The 22,997-nt window shown below is 42.0% G+C and overlaps 1 protein-coding gene across 1 annotated transcript in view; it reads right to left on the bottom strand.

Moving 5' to 3' along the window:
• The window catches only part of NYAP2 (neuronal tyrosine-phosphorylated phosphoinositide-3-kinase adaptor 2), a 152,830-nt gene that overhangs the window by 12,421 nt on the left and 117,412 nt on the right, over positions 1 to 22,997 (bottom strand). Inside the window, exons 4-5 of the mRNA XM_066589641.1 lie at positions 17,184 to 18,275; positions 528 to 743 (exon numbers count right to left, since the gene is read on the bottom strand). Coding sequence (XP_066445738.1) covers positions 528 to 743; positions 17,184 to 18,275 — 1,308 coding nt within the window. The remainder of the gene's footprint in view (positions 1 to 527; positions 744 to 17,183; positions 18,276 to 22,997) is intronic.

The following is a 22,997-nucleotide window of genomic DNA, read 5'->3' as shown; positions in this document are numbered from 1 at the left end:
TTTGCAAACAGAAGTGCTCCAATTATAAAGCAGGAATTCCGTATATCCGAATGCCAGCAAAAGGCTGTTTTTTGATAATCTGTGTCTGTTGCTGAGGAGTCAATATACAAGTGCTCCAGACTACTTCAAACACTGATTACTCCACCAGGCAATAGCAGACCATTTTATCCTCTTCATCCTTGTATGGATACTGTACTACCGGTATCTGAATCTGTCTACTTGTAATTTAAGTAATTCCAGTATCGATGACCTTGTTTAGTATTTTATGTTTATTTCCAAAATTAGCGTCCATCCCAACTACCTGTCTCCTAGGATAGACGTTACCAAATAACGCTGCACCTCTAATAATTAATTCCTCCCAGTTGCTCAGATTATAATTCACCTTATATTAATCCATAGGATAAGCACATGAGGCCTTTATTTGAGACTGGCATCTTGCACATAAACTTCAAAAGACTTTCCTAAGAAGTCATTGATATATCTACAGAGAAGCCACCAGCTGTCCTCATGTATGAAGCTCTCCTTACCTGAGCTGTTGTTTCCTGCTAACATTGTTGGGCTTACAGAAGATCTTCCAAGTCTATTGGAGACATGCGTTGGGCCCGGAGTCCCATCCCATTCCTGAGATTTGAATGACTCTCTGGAGGATGGTGATGAATGGTGGTGACCAGATCGCTCTTTGTTTTCCAACTTTGGTAAAGGTTCTGTACTGTGACTTCTCACTTTAATTTCATCACATGGTTCTAAACACAAGGAACAAGTAAATTAAAATGCATGCACTTTCAGAAATATACAGGTGCAGCAAATTTTAGCTTGATTGTGATTAAAAGTTATTGCATCATAAGCCATTAAAAAAACTATTGTTCTCTTATCTTAACGCAACAAAACCCATTGCAAAGCAATTCACAGTGGAAATAAACCACCCCGATAGCACGGCACACTGCGATATCACGTTGTGTTAAGAGTCAAGCTAAACATAAATGTATCTGTACATTGTGCTTATTTAGTCTGTTTCAGTGGTCTGGTATCAAAAGCCAGATTTGTTTATCTCTACACTAGAGATGAGCAAGCACCCAAATTATTCGAGTCGAGCTTTTCGTAAAATTCGAGAGATCTACTCGAGTAACGAACCCCATTGACTACAATGGGAGACTCGAGCATTTTTGTATGTGGGACGCCGGGTCCCGAGTTTTTTTTTCTTTCTTGGTTCGTGTTCTCTCTCTCTCTCCCCTGCCTGCCAGACAAAAAATTTGCCATTGACGCGCGCTGCGTCGCGGCAGGGAGGGGCCAAAAACTGGGGCGGGGTCAAACATGGCTTGATGCTCGTTCGAGTAACGAGCACCATCGAGTACGCTAATACTCGAACGAGCATCAAGCTCGACAGAGTATGTTCGCTCAGCTCTACTCTACACACATCAGTAGGTCCAATAGTACAGCTGAATAATTGTCTATAATACTTGTACAGGAAAGAATGCTAACGGTATATTCACATTTTTGCTGCGGATTTAACGCAAAATTGTGCAGATTATTCATCAAATCTGAAGCAAATCCATGTCATCTAAGTTCCCTATTCATTTGAGTTTGAAGTCCATGTACAAAAAAAAAGTGAAATGCCACTTCTTGACTTGTGTTCCATGATCTCCATTGGAAAGGACTGAATCTGTGCACAGATCTGCAGTTAACTGAAGTCCCAATCTGGGGCAGAAACATACTGTGGATTTCTGTTGCTGATTTTGAAATGAAAGCCATGTGGAAAAATCCAACATGGATTACCCTAATGGGTATTTCTGTTGCGGATTTGTTAGTCCATTCTACACAAGAAATAAAGCCTTGACAAGAGAAGGCTGGTGTTACAATATTGTATCAACAGACAAAACTATTCAAGTTATAGACCGCTCAGCAAGAAGAGTTTGGAGAACTCTTGCTATTCAAGGAGAGTTGTATAAATCAGAAGGCAGTAAGCTCCCCCTAGTGATGTAGTTGACATGATATTGCGCTGCAGTCCAGGACACAGAGATCGGCAGGAGCAGTGGGGGATTCAATAAGTTAGTAAAACTCATTTTGTTATTTTACACTATTCCTTTGTTTTTTGTTCAGTCCCGGACAACCCCATTGAATGTATCAGGATTAGAGATGAGCAAGAATACTCGCTAAGGCACATTACTCGAGCAAGTAGTGCCTTAGCCGAATATCTCCCCGCTCGTCTCTAAAGATTCGGGGGCCGGCGGGGAACGGGGAGGGGCGGGGGAGAGCGGAGAGGAACAGAGTGGAGATCTCTCTCTCCCTCTCTCCCCCTGCTCCCCGCCGCAACTCACCTGTCACCCGCGCCGGCCCCCAAATCTTTGGAGACGAGCGGGGAGATACTCGGCTAAGGCACTACTCGCTCGAGTAATGTGCCTTAGCGAGTATACTCGCTCATCTCTAATCAGGATGAAAAAAAAATCTAAACTTTTCTCTAACTTTTATTGGTAGTGGTGCGTGTTGTACATTGCAGAATGTCTGACAGTAATTAATGTGTTACACTAAAATTATGTTACTTTTTCAAAATCATTTTTTATTTCTTTTTGTTCATTACTGTCAACAATAAACTACAAAAGAATTACTATGTGAATAGTCATTTGTAAAGTGCACTAACTGCCAGAGCGAGGACTTTCTATGCCAATGACTTCAATAGCTCTCCATCTTCTCATAGTAAAGCGGTTGATAACAAATATAGCCAGATGATGATGGGTTAAAAATAAAAAAGATAATAAAGTTAGGCTCGGTTCACATGTACATAGTAGTTTCTGACTATGAAAGAAACCACAACACATTGCCAGATTTGGAGAATGCCTCAAATCAAAGGTGCCTGATGGATCTCATCGATGTACATGCAGAATTATTCATCCCATCAAATAAAATAAAATGTGAAACAGGAATTCTGGCGCAAAAGTGAAGAAAGCAACAGGTCTCTTGGAAACCCTGTCCAGGATCCCTGATGCCAAAAAGCAGTAGACCTATCTACAGAACAGACCTTTTTATTTTGACTTTTTAACACTCTGCAGGAGCGCTAATGACCTTAGCAGTGATGTCAGCGCTTGTGCAGTTGTTTAAAGGACTGCCATCCCGCGCAAAGGGCCATAATATATGACTGCAACAAAGTTAATCTATCTTGTGGTCATAAATTAGATAATACAAAGTACAAGAGAGAAGAGATAAGGGGAGAAAACTGAGGGCTCTTTTACACTGAATGATAATCTTCGGAATCTCGCTGGATCGCAGGAATCTGAACAATAATCATTCAGCCTAAATGTCGGCAGCAACCGAACGACCATCTATAATTCACTGAGCTGAAGCAGCTGACAATTGTCTTGTGTAATAGGTCTAAGTCCTCAGTCCAGCCTCACTGACAAATCTCTTATTGAGACTAGACTGCAGACTCTGTATACAGTGATATGTAGAAGCTATAGGAGACAAACAGTGCAACATTTTTAATTAAACCCTATTGCAAAAATGATTGTCAATCTAACATATATGCACCCTCTGCTGATATCCCAGTATTCTTCCACAGTAGTTGGGACTTCACGCTCTTCAGGTCTCCGGCTGTATGTAATCCAGCTGAACTGATGAAGGGTTTCGCCCCAAAATGCGTTACCCAATGCTGGTTTGCTTATATTACCAAATGAAGATGTTTGAACCTAATCGTCCTAAGGATGTGATTACTCCTGGAGCATTGTGCTGAGCCAACAGTTGTTTTTTTCTCTCCGTTCACCCACGCCACTTAGGTAGAGCAGTATCTAGTTGGCAGCACCTCCATAATATTTCATACACTCTTACCCCATTCCCCTTGTCTCTTCTTTGGACCACTCGAACCACACAGATTTTGCCCCGCCCTATTTTCTATTCTGCATCTATAGTATTTATGACAAATGTATAGCCCTGACATACACGACAATATGCCATGCAGTATAGTACATCTGTTACTTATACTCCCATAGCAAAAAAAAAGAGATATTGCATGTTGTACATTCTTGTTTTGGAAAGCATATGCTCGTCAGATGGCATATATCTAGCCCATAGAGGTCTGTGGTTATGTTCGTTATATACACTGGGAGTCTTCCTCATGCATGGTTGAATCATAAACTTTGACATTATCATTACTCATACAGTAAGTCATATCATCAGCATAAGCGATGATTTGCTTTAAACATAGTTTCCAATGCCACTGTGTTCCTCATCCTGCACAATGTATTCAATATTTGTAAATATGACGTATGACCTGTAAAATCATAATAATTGCAATCACAATAACTTGCATAAAATCCTCCAGCTTAAAAAAAAAATCATGGAAGCATTGGCAAGAAAGTCACCTATCGTTATGGACAGGGATTTACAGATGGTTTGGCAACCCTACTGTCCACTGTTGACCTCCTGGCCCTTTTGTGGCTGTGCCTTAATTCTGCCCAGAACCTACTGTAGACTGATGAAGCATCCTCCAGGTAAGAGATGTGAGGACAAAACCATTACAGGAATAGGATCAAACCATCATTTGACCTCTTAAATACTAATAACTTGTTGCTGAAATGCGATCTTTTGAAAATTAGAAATTACGGTAGGAACACCCAACAAGTGACTTCAGTTGACGTAATCATGAACCTCTTGTGCCATACTGGCGTGGTATCCGTTCTGCATGGAACTCACAGCATTTCTTTGTGCACTATGCCTGTTGTTTGTGGCACCGGGATCCAGATGATGAAGCTTTAGTCTGTTAACTTCTACCAGGATCATTTGAGGTTGCCTGGCACGGTGCCAGCCGTAAAGCTCTAGCTCTCCCTGTTTTTCATCAGCAGTGTTTCTTCCTAAATGAAATGCCCTTCCAGCAGACAGCCTCTTAAGGCATGTGGGGCACAGATAAAACGGGAAGACACACAAGCTTTTCATCTCACTGTGTCGCTGTCTGGAATCTCCAGGCTAATTTACTATATGTAAGCAGGAAATGTTGCTAACTAACTAGATTATTAGAATACGACATCAGAACAATCTAAACAAGGCTTTTATCTAAAACGCTACCAGATCATTTAGCGGATATCAATGTGAAGCGTTCTAATGGAATACCCTTTACTCTCAAATGAGAAGGAATAATCTAGTATATTTGTGACTGTCTTGTTCAAGTCAAGCAGCAAAGTCTCTATGTGGGGAATATATGGATAATAAGGTTCAGTGGAATATAATGTCACTGTGACGTATATAGCTACAATGTAATACAACAAAATAAAGCATACTGCAATGTGAATTAATGTACCAAAAATGCTACTTAACCATATGAGATAATAATAGTAATAATGACAATACTTATATTATCCAGTTATTTTTTTCCCAAATTGATTATGTAACCAGTCCCCCAGTGTATATACTGTAAGTTAGCTAGTATTACCTTAGTTAGTAGAGATGAGCGAGCATACTCGATAAGGCAAACTACTCGAGCGAGAAGTGCCTTATTCGAGTACCTGCCCACTCATCTCTAAAAATTCGGCTGCCGGCGCAGGTGACAGGTGAGTTGCGGCGGTGAGCAGGGGGGAGCGGGGGGGAGAGAGGGAGAAAGATCTCCCCTCCGTTCTTCCCCGCTCTCCCCCGCCTCCTGCCAGCACCCGAATCTTTAGAGACGAGCGGGCAGCTAGTCGCATAAGGCACTACTCGCTCGATGCATCATGTGAGTCTTAGAGGAGCATAGAGAAAATGAGCATTGAGAAATCTCAACATCAAGATGGCCTGATAAGTATCAGACAGGAGACTGCACTGCATGGAAATGACTGCAATATACATAGGAGACCTGCAGAGTGTGATTGATAATCAGGTGAGAGGGGCAGGGATGGAAAGATGTGTTCTCACAAGACTAGTCCTTTAAGAATTTGCTTCACCAATTGAGCTTCAAATTCACTTAGCCTACAGCCTTAGAATTAATTAGTGGGGAATGAACAACCCACCAAAGGGAACATACCGATCAGTTTCCCCTACAGAAGTAATAGAATCTAAAATCTGCTATTCAACTCCACTGAATTTTATGTGTAGAATATGGATCCATGTTCTCCCATAACAGTCAATGAAGCCTACAAATACAGATCTGTATTTAGATTGCATTCATGGCTAGAAGAGAAATTGCAGATCAATAATCAATGGAGTATTAAATATTTATTTGTATTGTAAGACTGCATTGCCTTCCACTGAGCGGTAATGTCCGCTAGCTGAGTTTAACTAGGAGTCAATGTTGTATACTGTATTCATTTCTGTAGGAAGAACAAGCTCAATTTTTGCTGTAAAACTGCCAAATTTAGATGGTGATACCCAATGGGGACAGGAACCGATGATACTATCTGTACAGCATTGAAGAATATGTTGTCACTATGTAATTAAATGCATCTAATTAGTGAATCCCAAAGAAAAAGTGGTATGTGAAGCGCCTTATTAACAAAAGTGAATATGGAGCTGAAAACAAGATTTTTTGTGACACTGTGTCATGCAATGACCTTTCAGGAGCTGCCGCGGAATTTCCACCCCTGTGCAGTGGGTCTATCAGTTTTGTCTGGAGTCTTTTTTGAACATCTTATAATATAGGATGATTTAAAAATGGTGCAAAAGTGAAGCTGATTCATTCATAGGCGTCCGTGTTACCGCAGGAAGAAGACGGCCGAACTTCAAGAGGGACGTCTCTCTGCAGCGCCGTGACCGGCTTCATGTGTTCTTTCTACCGGGAGTCATCCGTCTTGAAGTACGGCCGTCTTCTTCCTGGCGCATCCCGTCACCCGTGTGACTAAGCCCTTACATGAACTGTAGTACAACATACAGAATGACATGAATAGATAGAAGAACTCTTCAAGGTTTTAACTCACTCTAGAGATTTTTGGGGTGCACGCCGTTGGTGACACTAGATGACCCAAAACAATGGGTCTGCACTGCAATGGAATCAATAACAGTGGATATGCTGGTTGTGCCTTTACAGAACTGCACTAGTAACCTGACATCTGCAGAGACACCTATGGCGCCCACATGAAACATCTGTAAGATGCATTAACCCCATAGGCCTCGGTCAAACTGCGTTTTTTTCGTGCGATTTGCGGATCGCATGAAGGATGCGCATCCACAAATTGCGTGACCGGGGCCAACGATTCACCGAAAAATCTGCAGCTAGCAGCGTTTTCGGCGAAACGGGTCCGATCAAAGGAGCGCTGTCCGCTGTTGTATACTCACCTTTTTGCTGCAGACGGAGTTCAGCCGCGTCCAGCCGGCAGTTCTCCTGAACTGCTCTGTGTAGTATTCAGCAGCCGGGGATTTAAAATCCCCGCCTGCTGAATGAGCTGCCTCTGATTGGTCACAGCCCTCACCAATCAGAGGCAGCTCTCACTCACCCATTCATGATTTCATGAATGGGTGAGTGAGTGCTGCCTCTGATTGGCTCAGCGCAGGGACCAATCAGAGGCAGCTCTCAGCTGTCATTCAATAGCTGTCAGATAGGCTCACCTCGGAGACCTGTCAGCACTGACCCCTCCTCCCCAGCGGCAGAATATCGCTAGCGATATTCCGCCTTGGCCGTAAACAGGAGGCCTAAATGACACAATACATTTTTTCTGCAGGTTGGTGGGATTGCAACAATACCAAAACAATTTTTTTTTTAGGTTTTTCCACTTTCCTGCAATAAAACCCCCTTTTTTTTTAAATTATTTGTTTTTCTAAATCGTTGCATTCAAAGTCCTATAACTTTTTTATTTTTCCATGGATGGAGCTCTGTAAAGCTTGTTTTTTGCGCTCCCTCTGTGAACCCTTTACATGCTGCGATCTACACAGATCGCGGCAGGGAAAGGGGTTAACAGTGGGAATCGCCATCCTGATGCACCCCTGCTGTTGCAGTGGGAGGCTGGCTATAGATTACAGCTGGCTCCTGATCTTGCACTATCCACAGGATGTAAATGTACGCCCTGTTGCGTTAAGTACTCCGCAGCCAGGATGCACACTTGCACCCCGTGGCATTAAGGGGTTAAAGACTTGAAGAGTTCTTCCATCTTTTCACGTCACTCTGGTTGTTGTATGTCAATTTATGTATGAAAAAATCAGCTTTACTCTTGCACCATTCTTTTTGAATCTCCCTATAATATCCTCTTGTATGTAGTATTTAGTATGTACTTTATCTTGAGTTTTTAGCTTCACTGGTCACAGGTAACAGGTGCTCAATGCTAACCAGACAGACTGAGTTCTCAACTATGCTCAGCTTTCTGTTCCATCATAGGAACAAACAAATAAAATGGCATGATAGACATGGCAGCTGACGGACCCCAATGATTCTAACATAATTTGATCACTTTTATAATGATTTGGTATACTCAGTATAGCAAAGAATTATTCCCTGTGAGTCAAAAACTGCAAAGCTATTGGGCTTTGCTGAAGCACACCTTAACGGGTATACAGCTGTGGGATGCCCGGAGACCTTTCCTAGGCCTCTAGCTGCCATGATTGCCCATTGGTAACTTGTGAAGCATTCTCAGGGGGCTGATAGGAGCCCCTTCCCTCTGTCTAACTCTACATGCTGTGGTCACTATTGACCATGGGTTCTAGGGAGTCAAATGACTGGTTTCTCTGATACCGGCTATTACAAAAAAAGAACAGATGACAGTCAGCACAAGCCCTCACCGTGACCATGTGGGTGCAGGACCCATAATAAATGTTGATCACAGAGGCATAAGACAAGCCAGTCTATGGTGTACATTTATGTCATGGAGACTTAGCGGGTTAAAAATAGGTGATGCCTTAAAGGGGTCTTCCCATCTCGGCTTTTCATATTCAAGATGGGAAACTACTTTCATGGTTACCGGTCATGAAAAGAGCTTAACCCAATTCTGTTTCCATAGCTCTCATTAAAGGGAATGGGAGCGGCAGAAACAGCGTGGCTTCTATTCACTTTGATGAGAGCTGTAGAAATAGCGTTCGGCTGTTTCCGACAGATGGTTGGAACAAATCACCGGGTTTTCCTATTTCTGCTATGAAAAGCCAGGATGGGAATTGCCTTTTAACACATACCTTCAGTTCTAAAATATTTGCGCTTCGTAGAAATTTGCGACGGTGAGCTACACACACAGCATAGGCTTCCCACCCTTCTACCTCCAGCATGGCTGCGACTGGCGGTTTGCTAACCCCTGCCTACTTATGTTTGCCCCACTTTCTGTCAGTTGGCCCATGTACTGTACAACATGAGGCCACTTTGGGTTCCCAATCTGCCCATGCCTGACAGCAACCATTATATTACTAACAGGGATTGTTGCTCAACATTCCACAGACACTGAATGACTTTTACATGTTTATGAAACTGAAATCTGAGTGGAAATCAAGATGTCAGTCATGGTGAGTGGAAATCTGAGTGACTACTGCTGCAAAGACAACAATGGCTGGCATTAGTGGTTGTCATTAGTGGTTGACACATATACTTGTGATAGGAATAAAGCACAAGATCTATGACAGTTCCCAGAACAACTTTTGTGTCTATGGCATAGCCTAATAGTTAAGTAGATAGTTACCCATGGTAGACCTATAGGCCTTTGTTATCACCAACCCTGATGGCAGCATCACTGTGTTGTAACATTATGGTGGTCTGAGGGAATGATCAGCGACATCCCTCTAGGGAAGGGGTTAACAATAGGAATGTGCTAAAAATATTTGAAAAATTATGTATTGAACCGTTTCAAGTGTGCTGTACATGTACTGTGCATGTAGGGTGTTACTGTATAGAGTGGGCTCAAGAGCTGAACACATGCCATACACAGTGCACAACCACTACAATCGGAGATCGCTCTGATCACAGCTGTTAAATTGAAATAATATGGACAGACCCCAATAAGGGCTGCCAAGTATTAATAGAATGCCTGTTAAGACACAGCATAATGCAATACTAAAATATTGTAAGTGATCAAATGATAGGAAGTTTCATTTCCTTATGGGAACTTTAAGAAGGAAAAATATCTAGCAATATATTTTTTTTAATTTTTAGAAAAAAATTTAAACTTTTTAATAAAATCCTTTTCACATTTGTTGCATTAAAAAATAAAAGTTGGTATTTCCGCATCTGTAAAAGTCCAACTTTATAAAAAAAAAATCACATTATTAATCCTGCATGGGAAACACCATAAAAAATTGCAAAATTGCACTTTTTGGTCACCCCAACCCAGAGAGAAAATTAAATAAAAAGCAATCAAAAAGTTGTATGTACTCCAAAATGATACCAATAAAAGCCAAAGGTCACCTCTCAAAAAAATGAGCCCAATGGAAAATGTACAAATTTATAGGGGACAGAAGAAAGCAATTTAAAAAATAATGGATTTTTTTTTTTTAAATAGTACTACATACAAAGCCTATATATAGTTGGTATCCCCATAATTGTAGTGACCCACAGGGTAAGGCCTCCTTCACATGGGCGACAATGTTGCACAATTTTGTTGCATTGCTACAATGCTACAAATTGCATGTATGTGAAGCCCATGCTTTCCTATGGGTTAATTCACCCATTCGATTTGTAGCATGCGACAACCCGACACAAAAACCTCACGGGTCCGGCGATGTGCCCGCGGCCTGTGAGGTTTTGTTGCCCATGTTTTCCTATGGAGCCATCCTCTCTGTTGCATTGCATCGCATGAAAACACGATTTTTGTGTGGTGTGATGCAACTCTGACAGTAGGAAATCCTACTGTCAAAGCCTGAACTAAGCCCTAGCTGCAGAAAAAAATAAAAAAAAACAGTATACATCACCTTAGAAGCATTGCCAGTCCGGCCGCACCTTCTCCCGTGTCCCCAACACTATTCTGCTTCATCTCTTCTGGCCGGGGATTGAAAAATCCCCACCTCCTGGAAGCGCTGCCTCTGATTGGCTGACGCTTAGCCAATCACAGCCAGCGCTTGATGAACCAATCACAGCCATTCATTGAGTGCTGGCTCTGATTGGCTAAGCATCAGGAGGCGGAGATTTTTCAATTCCCGGCCAGAAGAGATGAAGAAGACCAGTGCCAAGGACCCAGAAGAAGCTGCTATCGAACCCAGGACAGCGCTTCTAGGTGAATTATACTTTTTTTTTACATTTCTGTAGTTAGGGCTACTTTTTAGGGTAGGACTTATATTTCAAGCCCCCTCCCCTCTGGAAATCGCATGACTTTGTAGCCCCTCATGCAACATTTGTAGTGCTACACAATCGCGGTATTGCCGTGAGAAGACGCAGCAATATCGCATAGACCAGCGATGCAATATCGCTGCGATTTTCTCGCGGCGATGCCATGTTGCCCGTGTGAAGGAGGCCTTAAAATAAAAGCACTGTGAATGCCATAAAAATGGAAAAACACCAAAATGGTACAATTGTGCTTTATTCCATTTCACCTCGCAAAGATATGTTAAAAATGTTCTGATATATTATACGGTATCTTAAACGGTAGCGCTGAAAAGTACAACACATCCTGCGAAAAACAAGATATGCTGTATCATGTATTATCATGTATTATGTCAACAGAAAATAAAAAAAGCTATGATTTTTTGAACATGTGGAGGAAAAATGGAAACAAAACAGGCTGCAGTTAGAAGGCGTTGAAATTAGCATGGAGTGTATATGAAAGAGAAGCAAGCTAGAACCAAAATGTGAGAAGGAGCTCCGTAACCTTCAGCACTGTATATGATTAAAATCAATCTACAGCTTGCATGGGCTCACTCAGGAATACAAAGGTTTATGTATTGTAGCAAGAACACGAATTACAGTCCCTTCTCCATAGCAAGACCACGCGGATGAACTGTAACATCCCATTTATGTCATATCCACAGTCTGTCGTTAATTGCAGGTGAATATATTTCAACCTAATGCATACGTGAATAATTTAGACAAAAGACGGCGTGTTGGAGGGCAGTCTGGTCACATGATTTCCTGTTCGGTTTCCGCATTGCTGTGGAGAGCCACATTATCTGTAGGTAGCCTGTAGGCTGCTAATCTCCATGGATGAGGTCATTTATTAATTCTGCATTAGGCCAACATGGAATATGAATTGGTGGATTAGTTGACCTCATATGACGCCCAATTAATGTAAGAAACGCAGACACCTTACTAAAGAATTATCGTTACAGCTGTGCTCCAGTTCACATAAAGACTTTTAGATTCAATTACTTGCAAAGCAAAGTAACAATTGTCTCCAGAATGGCTGCTCATAGCAATGAGAAAGCCTTATTACACATGTTCCATGTAACTCTGAATTACTGCCGAGTACCCTTTTGCAAAATTAATTGTTCTGCTTATTTGGTAAAATCGTTCAGTCTTTAGAAGGCTCATTTACCTAAGTAATTATATTTTAGTGATTACTGTAAAAAGGATAGCAGCTTTATCCAAAGTCCAATTTAAGATTATATAACCATAGATAAACCGGCAGCAGCAGGGGATGAGGAAGCCTAGCAGATAAAGCAATCTACAGCCTGTCCTCATTGCTCATGGATATACATGAATGTTTGGAGCTCCGAAGTGAACAAATGGAAAGTTTTTTATCTGTATGATTTACGTCTTTTTCTTTTAGTCTGGGTTCCCACAGGACGAAAATCTCTCGGCTTGGCCGCACCGAAAAGCTGCGAGGTTTCCGCGGGAGAGTTGCAGCTTCAAAACTCACCGCATTTTGTGGCGGGTTTTGGAGCAGTTCGGCCGCCGGCATTCCATTGCGGCCCTCTCCCCATAGAGAAAAAAAGAAGAATTGACATGCTGCGGCTGTCAATTTCGCGCTGCATCGCCGGTTCCGCCTGGCTTTGCCGCCTCGTGCGGACGAAATTTTTGCAAAATCTCGTCCACATGGTTGGCTATTCCCGGGATTAGGAGTCGCGGGAGGATTTGCTGCACAGAAATTCCACGCTGAATTTCCGCAGCCAATCCGTCCCGTGTGAACCCAGCCTTAAACTTTACTTTCAAGAACATAGACAAGCCCCTTAATGCCAAAAGAGTTAGGCCTTCTGAACACGGATGGATTTGAATTGTGGAATCCACAATCGGCCCCCACATACACGATCCGCTGTAAAAATCGCCCATTGGAAAGAAATAGGTTCCGCAGCTTCAAGCAGACATGCAGAAGCAAATTGCAATTTTTTTTCTAGCGGGAAAAAAAAGGCAGCATACTCTATTTTGGCGCGGATTCTGCCCAGACAGGCTCCATTGATCTCTATGGGACTGATTGAATCGCAGTGCATCCGCAATTACATTGCAGTTGGGTGTGGATTTGTAGGAGGATAGTTCGCAGGTTGCTAGGAGACCACATAACAAAATGAATAAAAGTTAGCAGGAATGCGGGGAAAAGACAGTTCAGGATGAATTTTTCAGAGAAGCACACAGCGTTGTCTATTGCAGTAGTCAGGGTATTCGATATGGGCAGATTCATTGCTCACCCAAGGCAAGAGAGCAATCTGCCATTCTGAAGGCGTTTCTAAGCTCTCACCACCACAAAAGCCCTAGGGAATGTCGTCTGGGCATTAACCTTTTGTATAGGAGGGTTTTTCCAGGGGGTAGGGCAACTTTCTGATGTAATCACCTGCTTGCTATCTGTTTCCCATGTGGACAATACGCTGTGCATCCTCGTATGACCGCGTGGAAAAACGATCACACCCGCGATCATTTGCGAAAAATTGTCTAGAGGAGGGCATAGACACTCCTGTCACAGTTACTGATGATGATCAAACATTCTTTGCCAGGATGCGATGTACAGCTACCGTACATTGCATTATAGCAGGGGCCATATCATAACCATAAGGCCACTCTCACACTAAAGACAGCGTTTTACAGCGTTTTCAAACACGTTTGCCAGAGTTGCAATGGGCAATGGGATGCGTTAAAAATCGCCGAAACGCACTAAAATAGAGCAGACCGTGTTTGAAAGTGGCTCGACTGGAAGCCCCATTTAAATCAACCGCACCAAAAAACGCCCTGTGTGGGAGTGGCCTAAGGCCAGCTTCACATGGGCAAGGAAATCATGAGACGCACAAATCTCACACAAATATGAATCCCATTCTTTTGAATGAGGTCATACACATGAGTGATTTTTTTCCTGCATCGCGACACAGGAAAAAAAATTGTGGCAAATCCAATCTTTGGGCATGCTCTCATATCGCAAGTCTCATTGTTCTCAATGGGGCCGCCCAGCAGTGCACCACTTGCTAGGTGCATGCGATGCAAGGTTTCTCCCATTGAAAACAGTAAAATACACTCTGTGATCTTCCCTGAAGTCATGCGAGGCGGTTTTGAAACAAAAATACCTTGCGTGCACATGGAAATTGCATGTTGACGAGCGCGATATCGGGTCATGATTCACGTGAGAGGCAGCCTATGGGTAGGTTCACGCTTGTGATTTTATGACAAATCTAACACAAAATCGGTCTTGCATATCAATTTTGATGTGGATTTGCTGCGGAATTGATGCATTTTTTGCAGATCTATGGCAATGCCATGGAAAACCTGCATCAAATACAGTAAGATGAGTTAAATGAGCACAAAACCACAGAAGTGCTTGCTTATTAATAAAGCTCTGATGCTTTTAGATTTCATTATCATCAACACTCTCACTGATGTGTTTTATCTGATGATTTGTGCTCTGCCATTACAAAAGCAATAACACCAAAAATGAACAAGTGATTGGATCAGACAGTAATATCCTGGAGTACAAAGCTACGATCTCGCTCGTAGGTCAATGTTTGGTGCTGATAATGATCAGCAGCAGCACAACACTGAAAGCGATCAAATAAGTGTGTGGCGTCATGAGTCAAAAGTTTTAGTTTAACCCCAAATGTATTCTTTGCATCTGACACTAAATACAAACGTAAAAGTCATATAAACCTGACAAATCAAATTACAGACTGAAGTACTTAAAATGTATCATGTAATCTCATGAAATATCATTGGAGACCCCATCAATCCTGACAGTGTCCAGGTATTCTCCTGCACAAGGGTGTCCATTCACCGCAGGTGACTTGCAATATTGCTGTGCAAGGAAAAAGTGTGAAAAAGACAAGGAGCATAACCAGCACTGTGGACCCTTAATCCTGAGGATTGGCGGTGGTACCGGCAGTTGGATCCTCGGCAATCATGAAGTAATTAGAGATGAACGAGTATACTCGCTAAGGCACATTACTTGAGCGAGTAGTGTCTTAGCCGAGTATCTCCCTGCTCATCTCTAACGATTCGGGGGCCGGCGCGGGTGACAGGTGAGTTGCAGCGGGGAGCGGGGGGGGGGGGGGAGAGAGGGAGAGAGAGATCTCCCCTCTGTTCCTCCCCGCTCTCCCCCGCCGCTCCCTGCCCCCCGACGGCAGCCGAATCTTTAGAGACGAGCGGGGAGATACTTGGCTAAGGCACTACTCGCTCAAGTAATGTGCCTTAGCGAGTATACTCGCTAATCTCTAGAAGTGATAGCATATCCTATTGATATGCCATTTTTTTTAAGGTAGGAATACCTCTTAAGCAATTATTCCAACTCCAAACCTCCAAAGCTACTTAAATAATCACTGAGTAGAATGATTTTCTGGTAGTAAACATAACTTTATGACTGAGGGTCTGGCTTAGTGGGTAAAACCTTATATCATGAGGATTGTACAAGAATTTTTTCTAGGGTAGATTAGCTATGAATTATTTTTTATAATAGAGCATACTACAATTATTTAGCTTTCCGATTTGTATACTCTTTGCCTTTGTATAGTGCAGTCCCATAAAAGTCTATGGGCGCTGTATTATGGTGAGAAAAAAATAAATACACAGCATCTGAAAAGCTGTCCCAGCAAATACGGCTATTAAGTTGGGTTCTAAGTGTAGGGAAACTGATGCCAGAAGTACATCCATAGAAACTAGAGATGAGCGAGCATACTTGCTAAGGGCAATTACTCGATCGAGCATTGTCCTTAGCGAGTACCTGCCCGCTCGGAAGAAAAAATTCGGGTGCCGCCACGGGTGAGTGGTGAGTTGCGGGTGTGAGAGGGGGGGAGAGAGGGAGAGAGAGATCTCCCCTCCATTCCCCCCCGCTCTCCCCTGCCGCTCCCCGCCCCCCGCCGGCAGCCGAACCTTTTCTTCCGAGCGGGCAGGTACTCGCAAAGGACAATGCTCGATCGAGTAATTGCCCTTAGCGAGTATGCTCGCTCATCTCTATTAGAAACAGCTCATGGCATCCCACTAGGGTTGCCACCTGGCTTGCAAACCACCAGCCGGACTGGTAATTAGATTTCAAGACTGTTGCCGGTGTTTATTTTTACCAGCGATATAAATTCTATGGTAGCAAGTAGTTTACTCACTACTACTATTGGAGCTACTAATGGGGGGAACTATTACTTTTGGGATCAGTAAAGGGAGCTACTAAGTGGGCATACTATTACTAATGAAATCACTAAGGGGGCACACTATTACTATTAGGGCCACTAATGGGGACACTATTACTATTAGGGCCACTAACGGTGGCACTATTAGTATTAGTGCCACTAACGGGGACACTATTACTATCGAGGCCTAATAAAGAGGTACACTATTACCATTGGGTCCACTGAGAGAGGGCACTATTACTACTAGGGCTACTGGGAAGGGGCATTATTATTATAGGAGACATTGGACTAATGGAAGTGAAACTATACATTGTGAAAAAACACACCCTTAGCCACGCCACCATTTACATTGAACAGTATTTTTTGGTGACAAAGCTGACAACCCTACATTCAGCACTTTAATTTTGATACCTCCATGTGCCGGACAGAAAAATGTCATATATAGCATTTTTCTGTCCAACTGTATCCAGCTATGTCCACACACCAATGAAAACGCCATTCAAAATGCAGTAAAATGCATTTTTACTAATGCCGGTGTAAGACTGGCCTGAATCAAGAAACTCACAGATTCTATAAACAAGTTATTAAAAACAAGGGTAGATAGACTGGCAGTAACACAAGCTAAATACATACAATTTGTTACTTGTTATTATATCTTATTTTATATTTATAATTTAACATGCCTGTTTATTTAAAGTTGAGAAAAAACGATACATAATAGTTGTTAACTTTGCAGACAAGAGTTAAATATATCAATTTCTTTCTAAATAGGTTTATATTACATATGCTTAATAGAAAAATGATTCTGACCAACTGTAATTGCTAATGCACACAATGTAGATATACAAAACTCACTCCGTTACACTTACTTTCAGAGGGTTCTTTAGACCGTCTTCCACTTGAGGGCTTCCTCAGCAAACTCCTTCCTGAGGTAAAGAGGCTTGATAATTCTTCAAGGGGACTTGTTGGTGTCCTGGATCGTGAGCTGCTTTGAGATGTACAATAAGTGCTGACAGATGCACTGACCGACTTCCCTTCTGGTGTGTTTCTGACATTAGAATGAGGCACTGATGGAGAACTTCTTGATAGACTTCCTGAATGCACAGAATCATAGGGTGGAGGTCTTTTGAGGCTTAGAGGAGTCAGTGACCTACCCATGCTCACAGGAGAGGGAGAAGCTGAATGACTTTTAGGAAAGCCATGTGGAGACTGTGTTCTGTAGTTGGTTGAAGCATGTGGCGGTGAAGATGAATGACCAGATGAAGGAATTCCATGAGAAACAATGGTTTGGTCTTTTTCTACTTTCTGGTGTCCTGGAATGTGTGTTGGAACTGGTGATGGTGAAGCAGAACCTTGTTGCTTGATGTAAGTCACATTTTCCAATACTGGTAGCTTTGCTACTTCAAGAGGAGTTAAAGGAGATTCATCAGAATTTGGTGAACATTGTGCTGGTGCTGGTGGAAACACCAATAAAGGAGGCCTTTGAGATAATAGATTTGGAAATGGAGGGGGAATGTCACAAACCTGGCCCTTGGGAGTTGATGGCACTGAGGACTTAGTGAATTCTAAGTCAGGCACTGTGGGAGTAGCACACTGAGAAGAGCAACTAACATGATCCAAATCATAAAGACACCTGGAGTCTTGCCCTACATCATCAAATATAGGATATTTCATTTCTTCATATACTGCCTCACACTGGTCTTCCTCATCTCTCTTAAAGTCTCTTGAAACATTTCCAACCATTTCAATATAAACAGGTTCTTCATCCTCTCGGTCTATAGTACCAAAGCTGATGTGAGAGGATGATGATTCCCTAAACAAACTACTCTTCAATGAACCATGCTTTCTAATGTACGTCTCATCAAATGATGTGCTAAGATGAGTGGTTGGATTTCGTTTAGGCTTGGGAGGAGGAATCTTCTTAGTATATTCATCACTGTGAGGTCTTTGTTTTGATGCCACTGAAGAATTAAAGAAAGAAAAGTGAAGTCATAAATGTGCTATATAAACATATAGGAAAACAATATAATATATACTCGCACACAACTAGAAAAAATATACTGACTATTTTATGACCTTCAAACGAAAAAAAAGAGTATGTAAACATATGATATGAATGAGCACTTGTAGGCTTTGGTTACTGCAATACTAATTGTCTAAGACCATATCACAACGGAGACAAGGAAAGCCTCAGTCTCTGGAACAGGGTAGGCCCAGTGTCGGTCAGCACTATGCCACCACTCTGCATTTTAAAAAAGTCTGCTACATTGTGCAGTGTACAAAAGCTCTTCAATTTGAGTCAAGATTTAATGCTGCTTTGTGGATATATGAAATTGTGAAATTGTGAAGTAATGATGTGATAAAACTTATCACAGATTAATATCATTTATAAAAATTAGCACCCTTCAGAAGGAAAAAAACGGTTTCTCTAGTGCCACCTACCCTATATGGCAAAGTCTAGCCTCATAGAAATGGAAACACAACTAGGGATATCAACCAATGGTAGCTGCTTCTGAATGTTTTGTTCCCCATCAGTACAGAATAGAGTTCTGGTTGACTGAGTGAGATGTCTTTGGTGAGGATGACATGAGGGAGATGCCTCTGAAAGTGCTAATTCTCCTTGTGGAGATCCAGCTGGTGTAGGAAGACTTTCAGGCAATGCTGCCTAAATCCAGGCTCCCTATATCAACTGGATGTCTACAAAGAGAGTCAACAATTTACAGGAGATCTCATTTATAGCATTACTTGAGTATAATAAATAATTATCTATTGTAAAAACTACATCAATATTAGTCTGGACAATAAATGGGAGAATTCTTTGATTACATATTTTGTCACGTATTTTTAAAAAGTTCACATGTCCGTTTTTTAGAGACACAAAATACTTGCACCTGCAAAAGATAGAACATGCGTGCTTATAATGTGCGTCGGTAAGGCCTGTGCTGCGTGTAAAGACATCATGTGATGTCTGTTATTCCCCATGGGGAGTCCCTTCATCACTGATAGCATTGTCACAGTGTTCAGTGATGAGGAAACTCCCCGCAGGGATGAAAGAATCCCCTGTCACAGCTGTGGCAGAGAACCACAGTGCTATCCCATTGCTTTCAATGGGGAAGGCGCTGCTGCGGCCCCATTGAAAGCAATGAGATGAAGGCAACCCCTGCAGCGATGATTTTCGAGGGAGGCTTGAAATATAAGCCCTACCCCGAAAATCATCCCCTAAAAATTAACTCACCTGGAAGCGCTATCCGGCTCTTCTCCAAGTCCCCATCAGTCTTCATCTGTATTCTGCTGGCCGGGGATTGAAAACATTTTTAAATTCCTGGCCACTAGAATGCAGATGAAGACTGACGGGGACGGGGAGAAGAGTCGGATAGCAGCGCCGGCCCCATTGAAAGCAATGGGATAACATTGTGGTCCTCTGCCACACCTGTGACAGCTGTGGCAGGGGATTCTTTCATCCCCATGGGGAGTCCCATCATCACTGAACACTGCGACAGTGCCGTCACAGTGTTCAGTGATGAGGGGACCTTCTTGGAGAGTGCCCTTCTACAAGCACAGCTGCTCCATACACTGGTAGAACAGCACGGAGCTTCGGTCACGCGCATTTTCCACATCCGTAGAGTGCATTTTTTTGCACACTAATGCACGCAAAAAAAAACAAACACTCGTCTGACTGAGAAATTTGGCTTCTACCTCATTGATATTTTTTTGGCCTTTGTCTGGATCAACATTAAGGGATAATAGGCTGAACTGGATGGACATACGTCTTTTTTGGCCTTACATACTAGAGAGGGAGGTATTATAACTAATGCTTTATATGTCTCTTCTTTATTAGATCATCAAACATCAGTCTGCTCTGACCAATGACTCTTTTTGGTTTTGCATACGTTAAAGCCAGATGTCATAGTTTCCATAGTCAAAGTTGAATTTGTACTTGTATAGGAAACGAAAATAAAGTCCAATAAAGTTGAAGAGATTCCTTCCTAAACAGTACGTTGTGTTTACATTTCTAGTAGGAAACAATTATGCTCTTTGTCTTGTATTTGACAGAGCAAAATAATATATAATTTTCTTCTCAATCTTAAAGTAACCGATTCGAGTTGCTTCTGTGATGCTGGGATATGGCTGGTTCCTCCCAGCTGGGTGGTTTCACTGCACACATAATTCTTGATTGGAGAGGCTTTTCTATGTTTTATAAATGTTGAGCTCTCCATAATCATTTGTGAAGTGTTTATATCATTGTTTTGTCAAATTATCTGCCAGTGTTACAGTTTATCTGGCATCACTTTTACAATTTAAGTCAGTTCTTAGAAATGTCTACATAGTAGTCTATAAGTATTTATTTATGTTCCTTATATAGCACCATTACTGGTTTCCAATCAGTTCCGCAATCTAGTTGCCCTTGTTTAACCCCTTAAGGACATGGCCTATTTTGGTTTTAAGGAAGCAACGATTTTTGGCGGACTTTAATCTCCATTTTTCAAAAGCCATAACTTTACTTTTCCTATCGACACGGCCGTATAAGGGCTTGTTTTTTGTGTGGCGAACTGTAGTTTTTTTTTATCGGTGCCATTTTTGGGCATATAGACTATATTGTGAAACTTTTATTATTTTTTTTTATGATCACAGGCAGAGAAAACGCTGCAATTCTGCAATTGATTTCTTGGGGGGGGGGGGTGTTAAGCATTAATTATGCCGCAAAAATGACACAATACATTTTTTCTGCGGGTCGGTACGATTACAACGATACCAAAAATCTTTTTTTTTTTTTTTAGGTTTTCCCACTTTTCTGCAATAAAACCCCTTTTTTTTTCTAAATCGCTGCATTCAAAGTCCTATACCTTTTTTATTTTTCCATGGACGGAGCTTTGTGAGGGCTTATTTTTTTCTAAACGAGCAGCAGTTTTTATTGCTACCATTTTGGGGTACATACAGCTTTTTTTATCACTTTTATAGCGTTTCTTGGGAGGCAAAATGCTAAAAATTTGCATTTTGCCTCAGATTTTTAGCATTTTTTTTTACAGTTTTTGCCGTGCAGGATAAAAAGCATGTTCAAATTATTGTACGCGTCGTTACAGACACGACAATACCAAATATGTGTGATTTTTTTTTTTTTTTGCATTTTTGAAATGCTCATATGAATAAAAGCACAAAAAAGGTTGTTTTTTTTTACATTTTTTAATTTTTTGTACATTATTATTATCTTTTCCCTCTGTGAACCTTTCCCATGCCACAATCTACATAGATCGCGGAAGGGGTTAACAGCTGGGGATGCGTCCCCGATGCACCCCCGCTGTTGCAGCGGGAGGCTGGCTATCAGTGACAGCCGGCTCCCACTGCCGGATAGCGCAAGATCTCTTATGATCTTGCGCTATCCACATGGCGTATGGGTACATCCAGTTTCGGGAAGTACCCTGCTGTCAGGAAGTACCCTTACGTCCTGGGGAGGGAAAGGGTTAACCACACACACACTCTAACCTATTGGCATGCTTTTGGAGTGTGGGAGAAAACCCGTGCAAGGAGAGAACATACAAACTGCATACAGATGTCCTGGGTTGAATTCAAACCCAACACTATAAGTAGTGCTAAACATCGTGTCACTGTGGTGCCCAATTATTAGTGGATGGAGACTTTGCATCTCAGTAAAGATATACATATATATATCAAAGACGTAATTTGAAACTCCTGTGCCCCTGTGCTCCCCAAAGATCACATTGCATTTACAGTATATCTGTAAACCAATGTGACAGTAGGGCCGTTAGGCTTCCCTAAGTACCAGGGCATGGGTGCAACTGCAATCTCTTCGCCTGCTACAACTATGCCCCTAGTAAGCATTCCAAAGTTCCAGAGTCAGAAAGACAGCTCACGCAGAGCTTCCAGCTGATCCCTACTTATTTTCAACCTACCAAATGTATGTTATCAAGAAGATAGACAGATGAATAACAGTATGACTGCAGGATCAGATTGCAGGCTTTATTTGTAGTCTGATCATGGAAACACATCATAGTATGCATGCTATACATGATCATGGTATGCATGAGAGTTGTAGACATAAAAAAGAAGACCATTTTTGTAAAGTTCTTTCATTTTTAAATGATGGATTCACTGGAGGAATAAAAACAAAAATGTTTGCAAACGTATACATGACCTTTATTTTTACAGCAATATTAAGTACCAGTAAGCAATATTAATGTAATTTCGCTGCTATACAGATTGTGCAACTCCTCTACATAGCTGGCTGCGCTGCTGCTTCTGTCATAGATGTAACAGAGCACTGATCCTGTCTGCCTTTTGCTCTTCTCTTGGTTTTTCCAATATTAAAAGGGTTGTGCCACGATTACACGTTATCCCCAATCCACAGGATAGGGGATAACTTGATGATCAGTGCGGTCTCACTACTGATACGCCTACAGATTTTGAAAATGGTACTCCCATGTCCTGCTCTGCCTTCACTGCAGGGGTTGCTTCTCACCCTACAGTGATGTCAGAATAACTAGAGTGCTGGCCAAGAATGTGCAGTCGACACTCAATTCATTTCAATGGGGCCGATAGTAACACCCGAGTGCGTGCCGCTCAGGTGTCACCGCAGTCCCATTGAAAGTGGAATGAAGCGCTTGCACAACTAGCATTCCATTTAGTCTACTCCTCACTATCACCTGTGACTAGGGTATAAGTTGCCA

Source organism: Eleutherodactylus coqui, chromosome 1, assembly GCF_035609145.1.
Source record: "Eleutherodactylus coqui strain aEleCoq1 chromosome 1, aEleCoq1.hap1, whole genome shotgun sequence".
In the NCBI taxonomy this organism is placed as follows: domain Eukaryota; kingdom Metazoa; phylum Chordata; class Amphibia; order Anura; family Eleutherodactylidae; genus Eleutherodactylus; species Eleutherodactylus coqui.
This window is presented reverse-complemented; position numbering and strand designations above follow the sequence as displayed.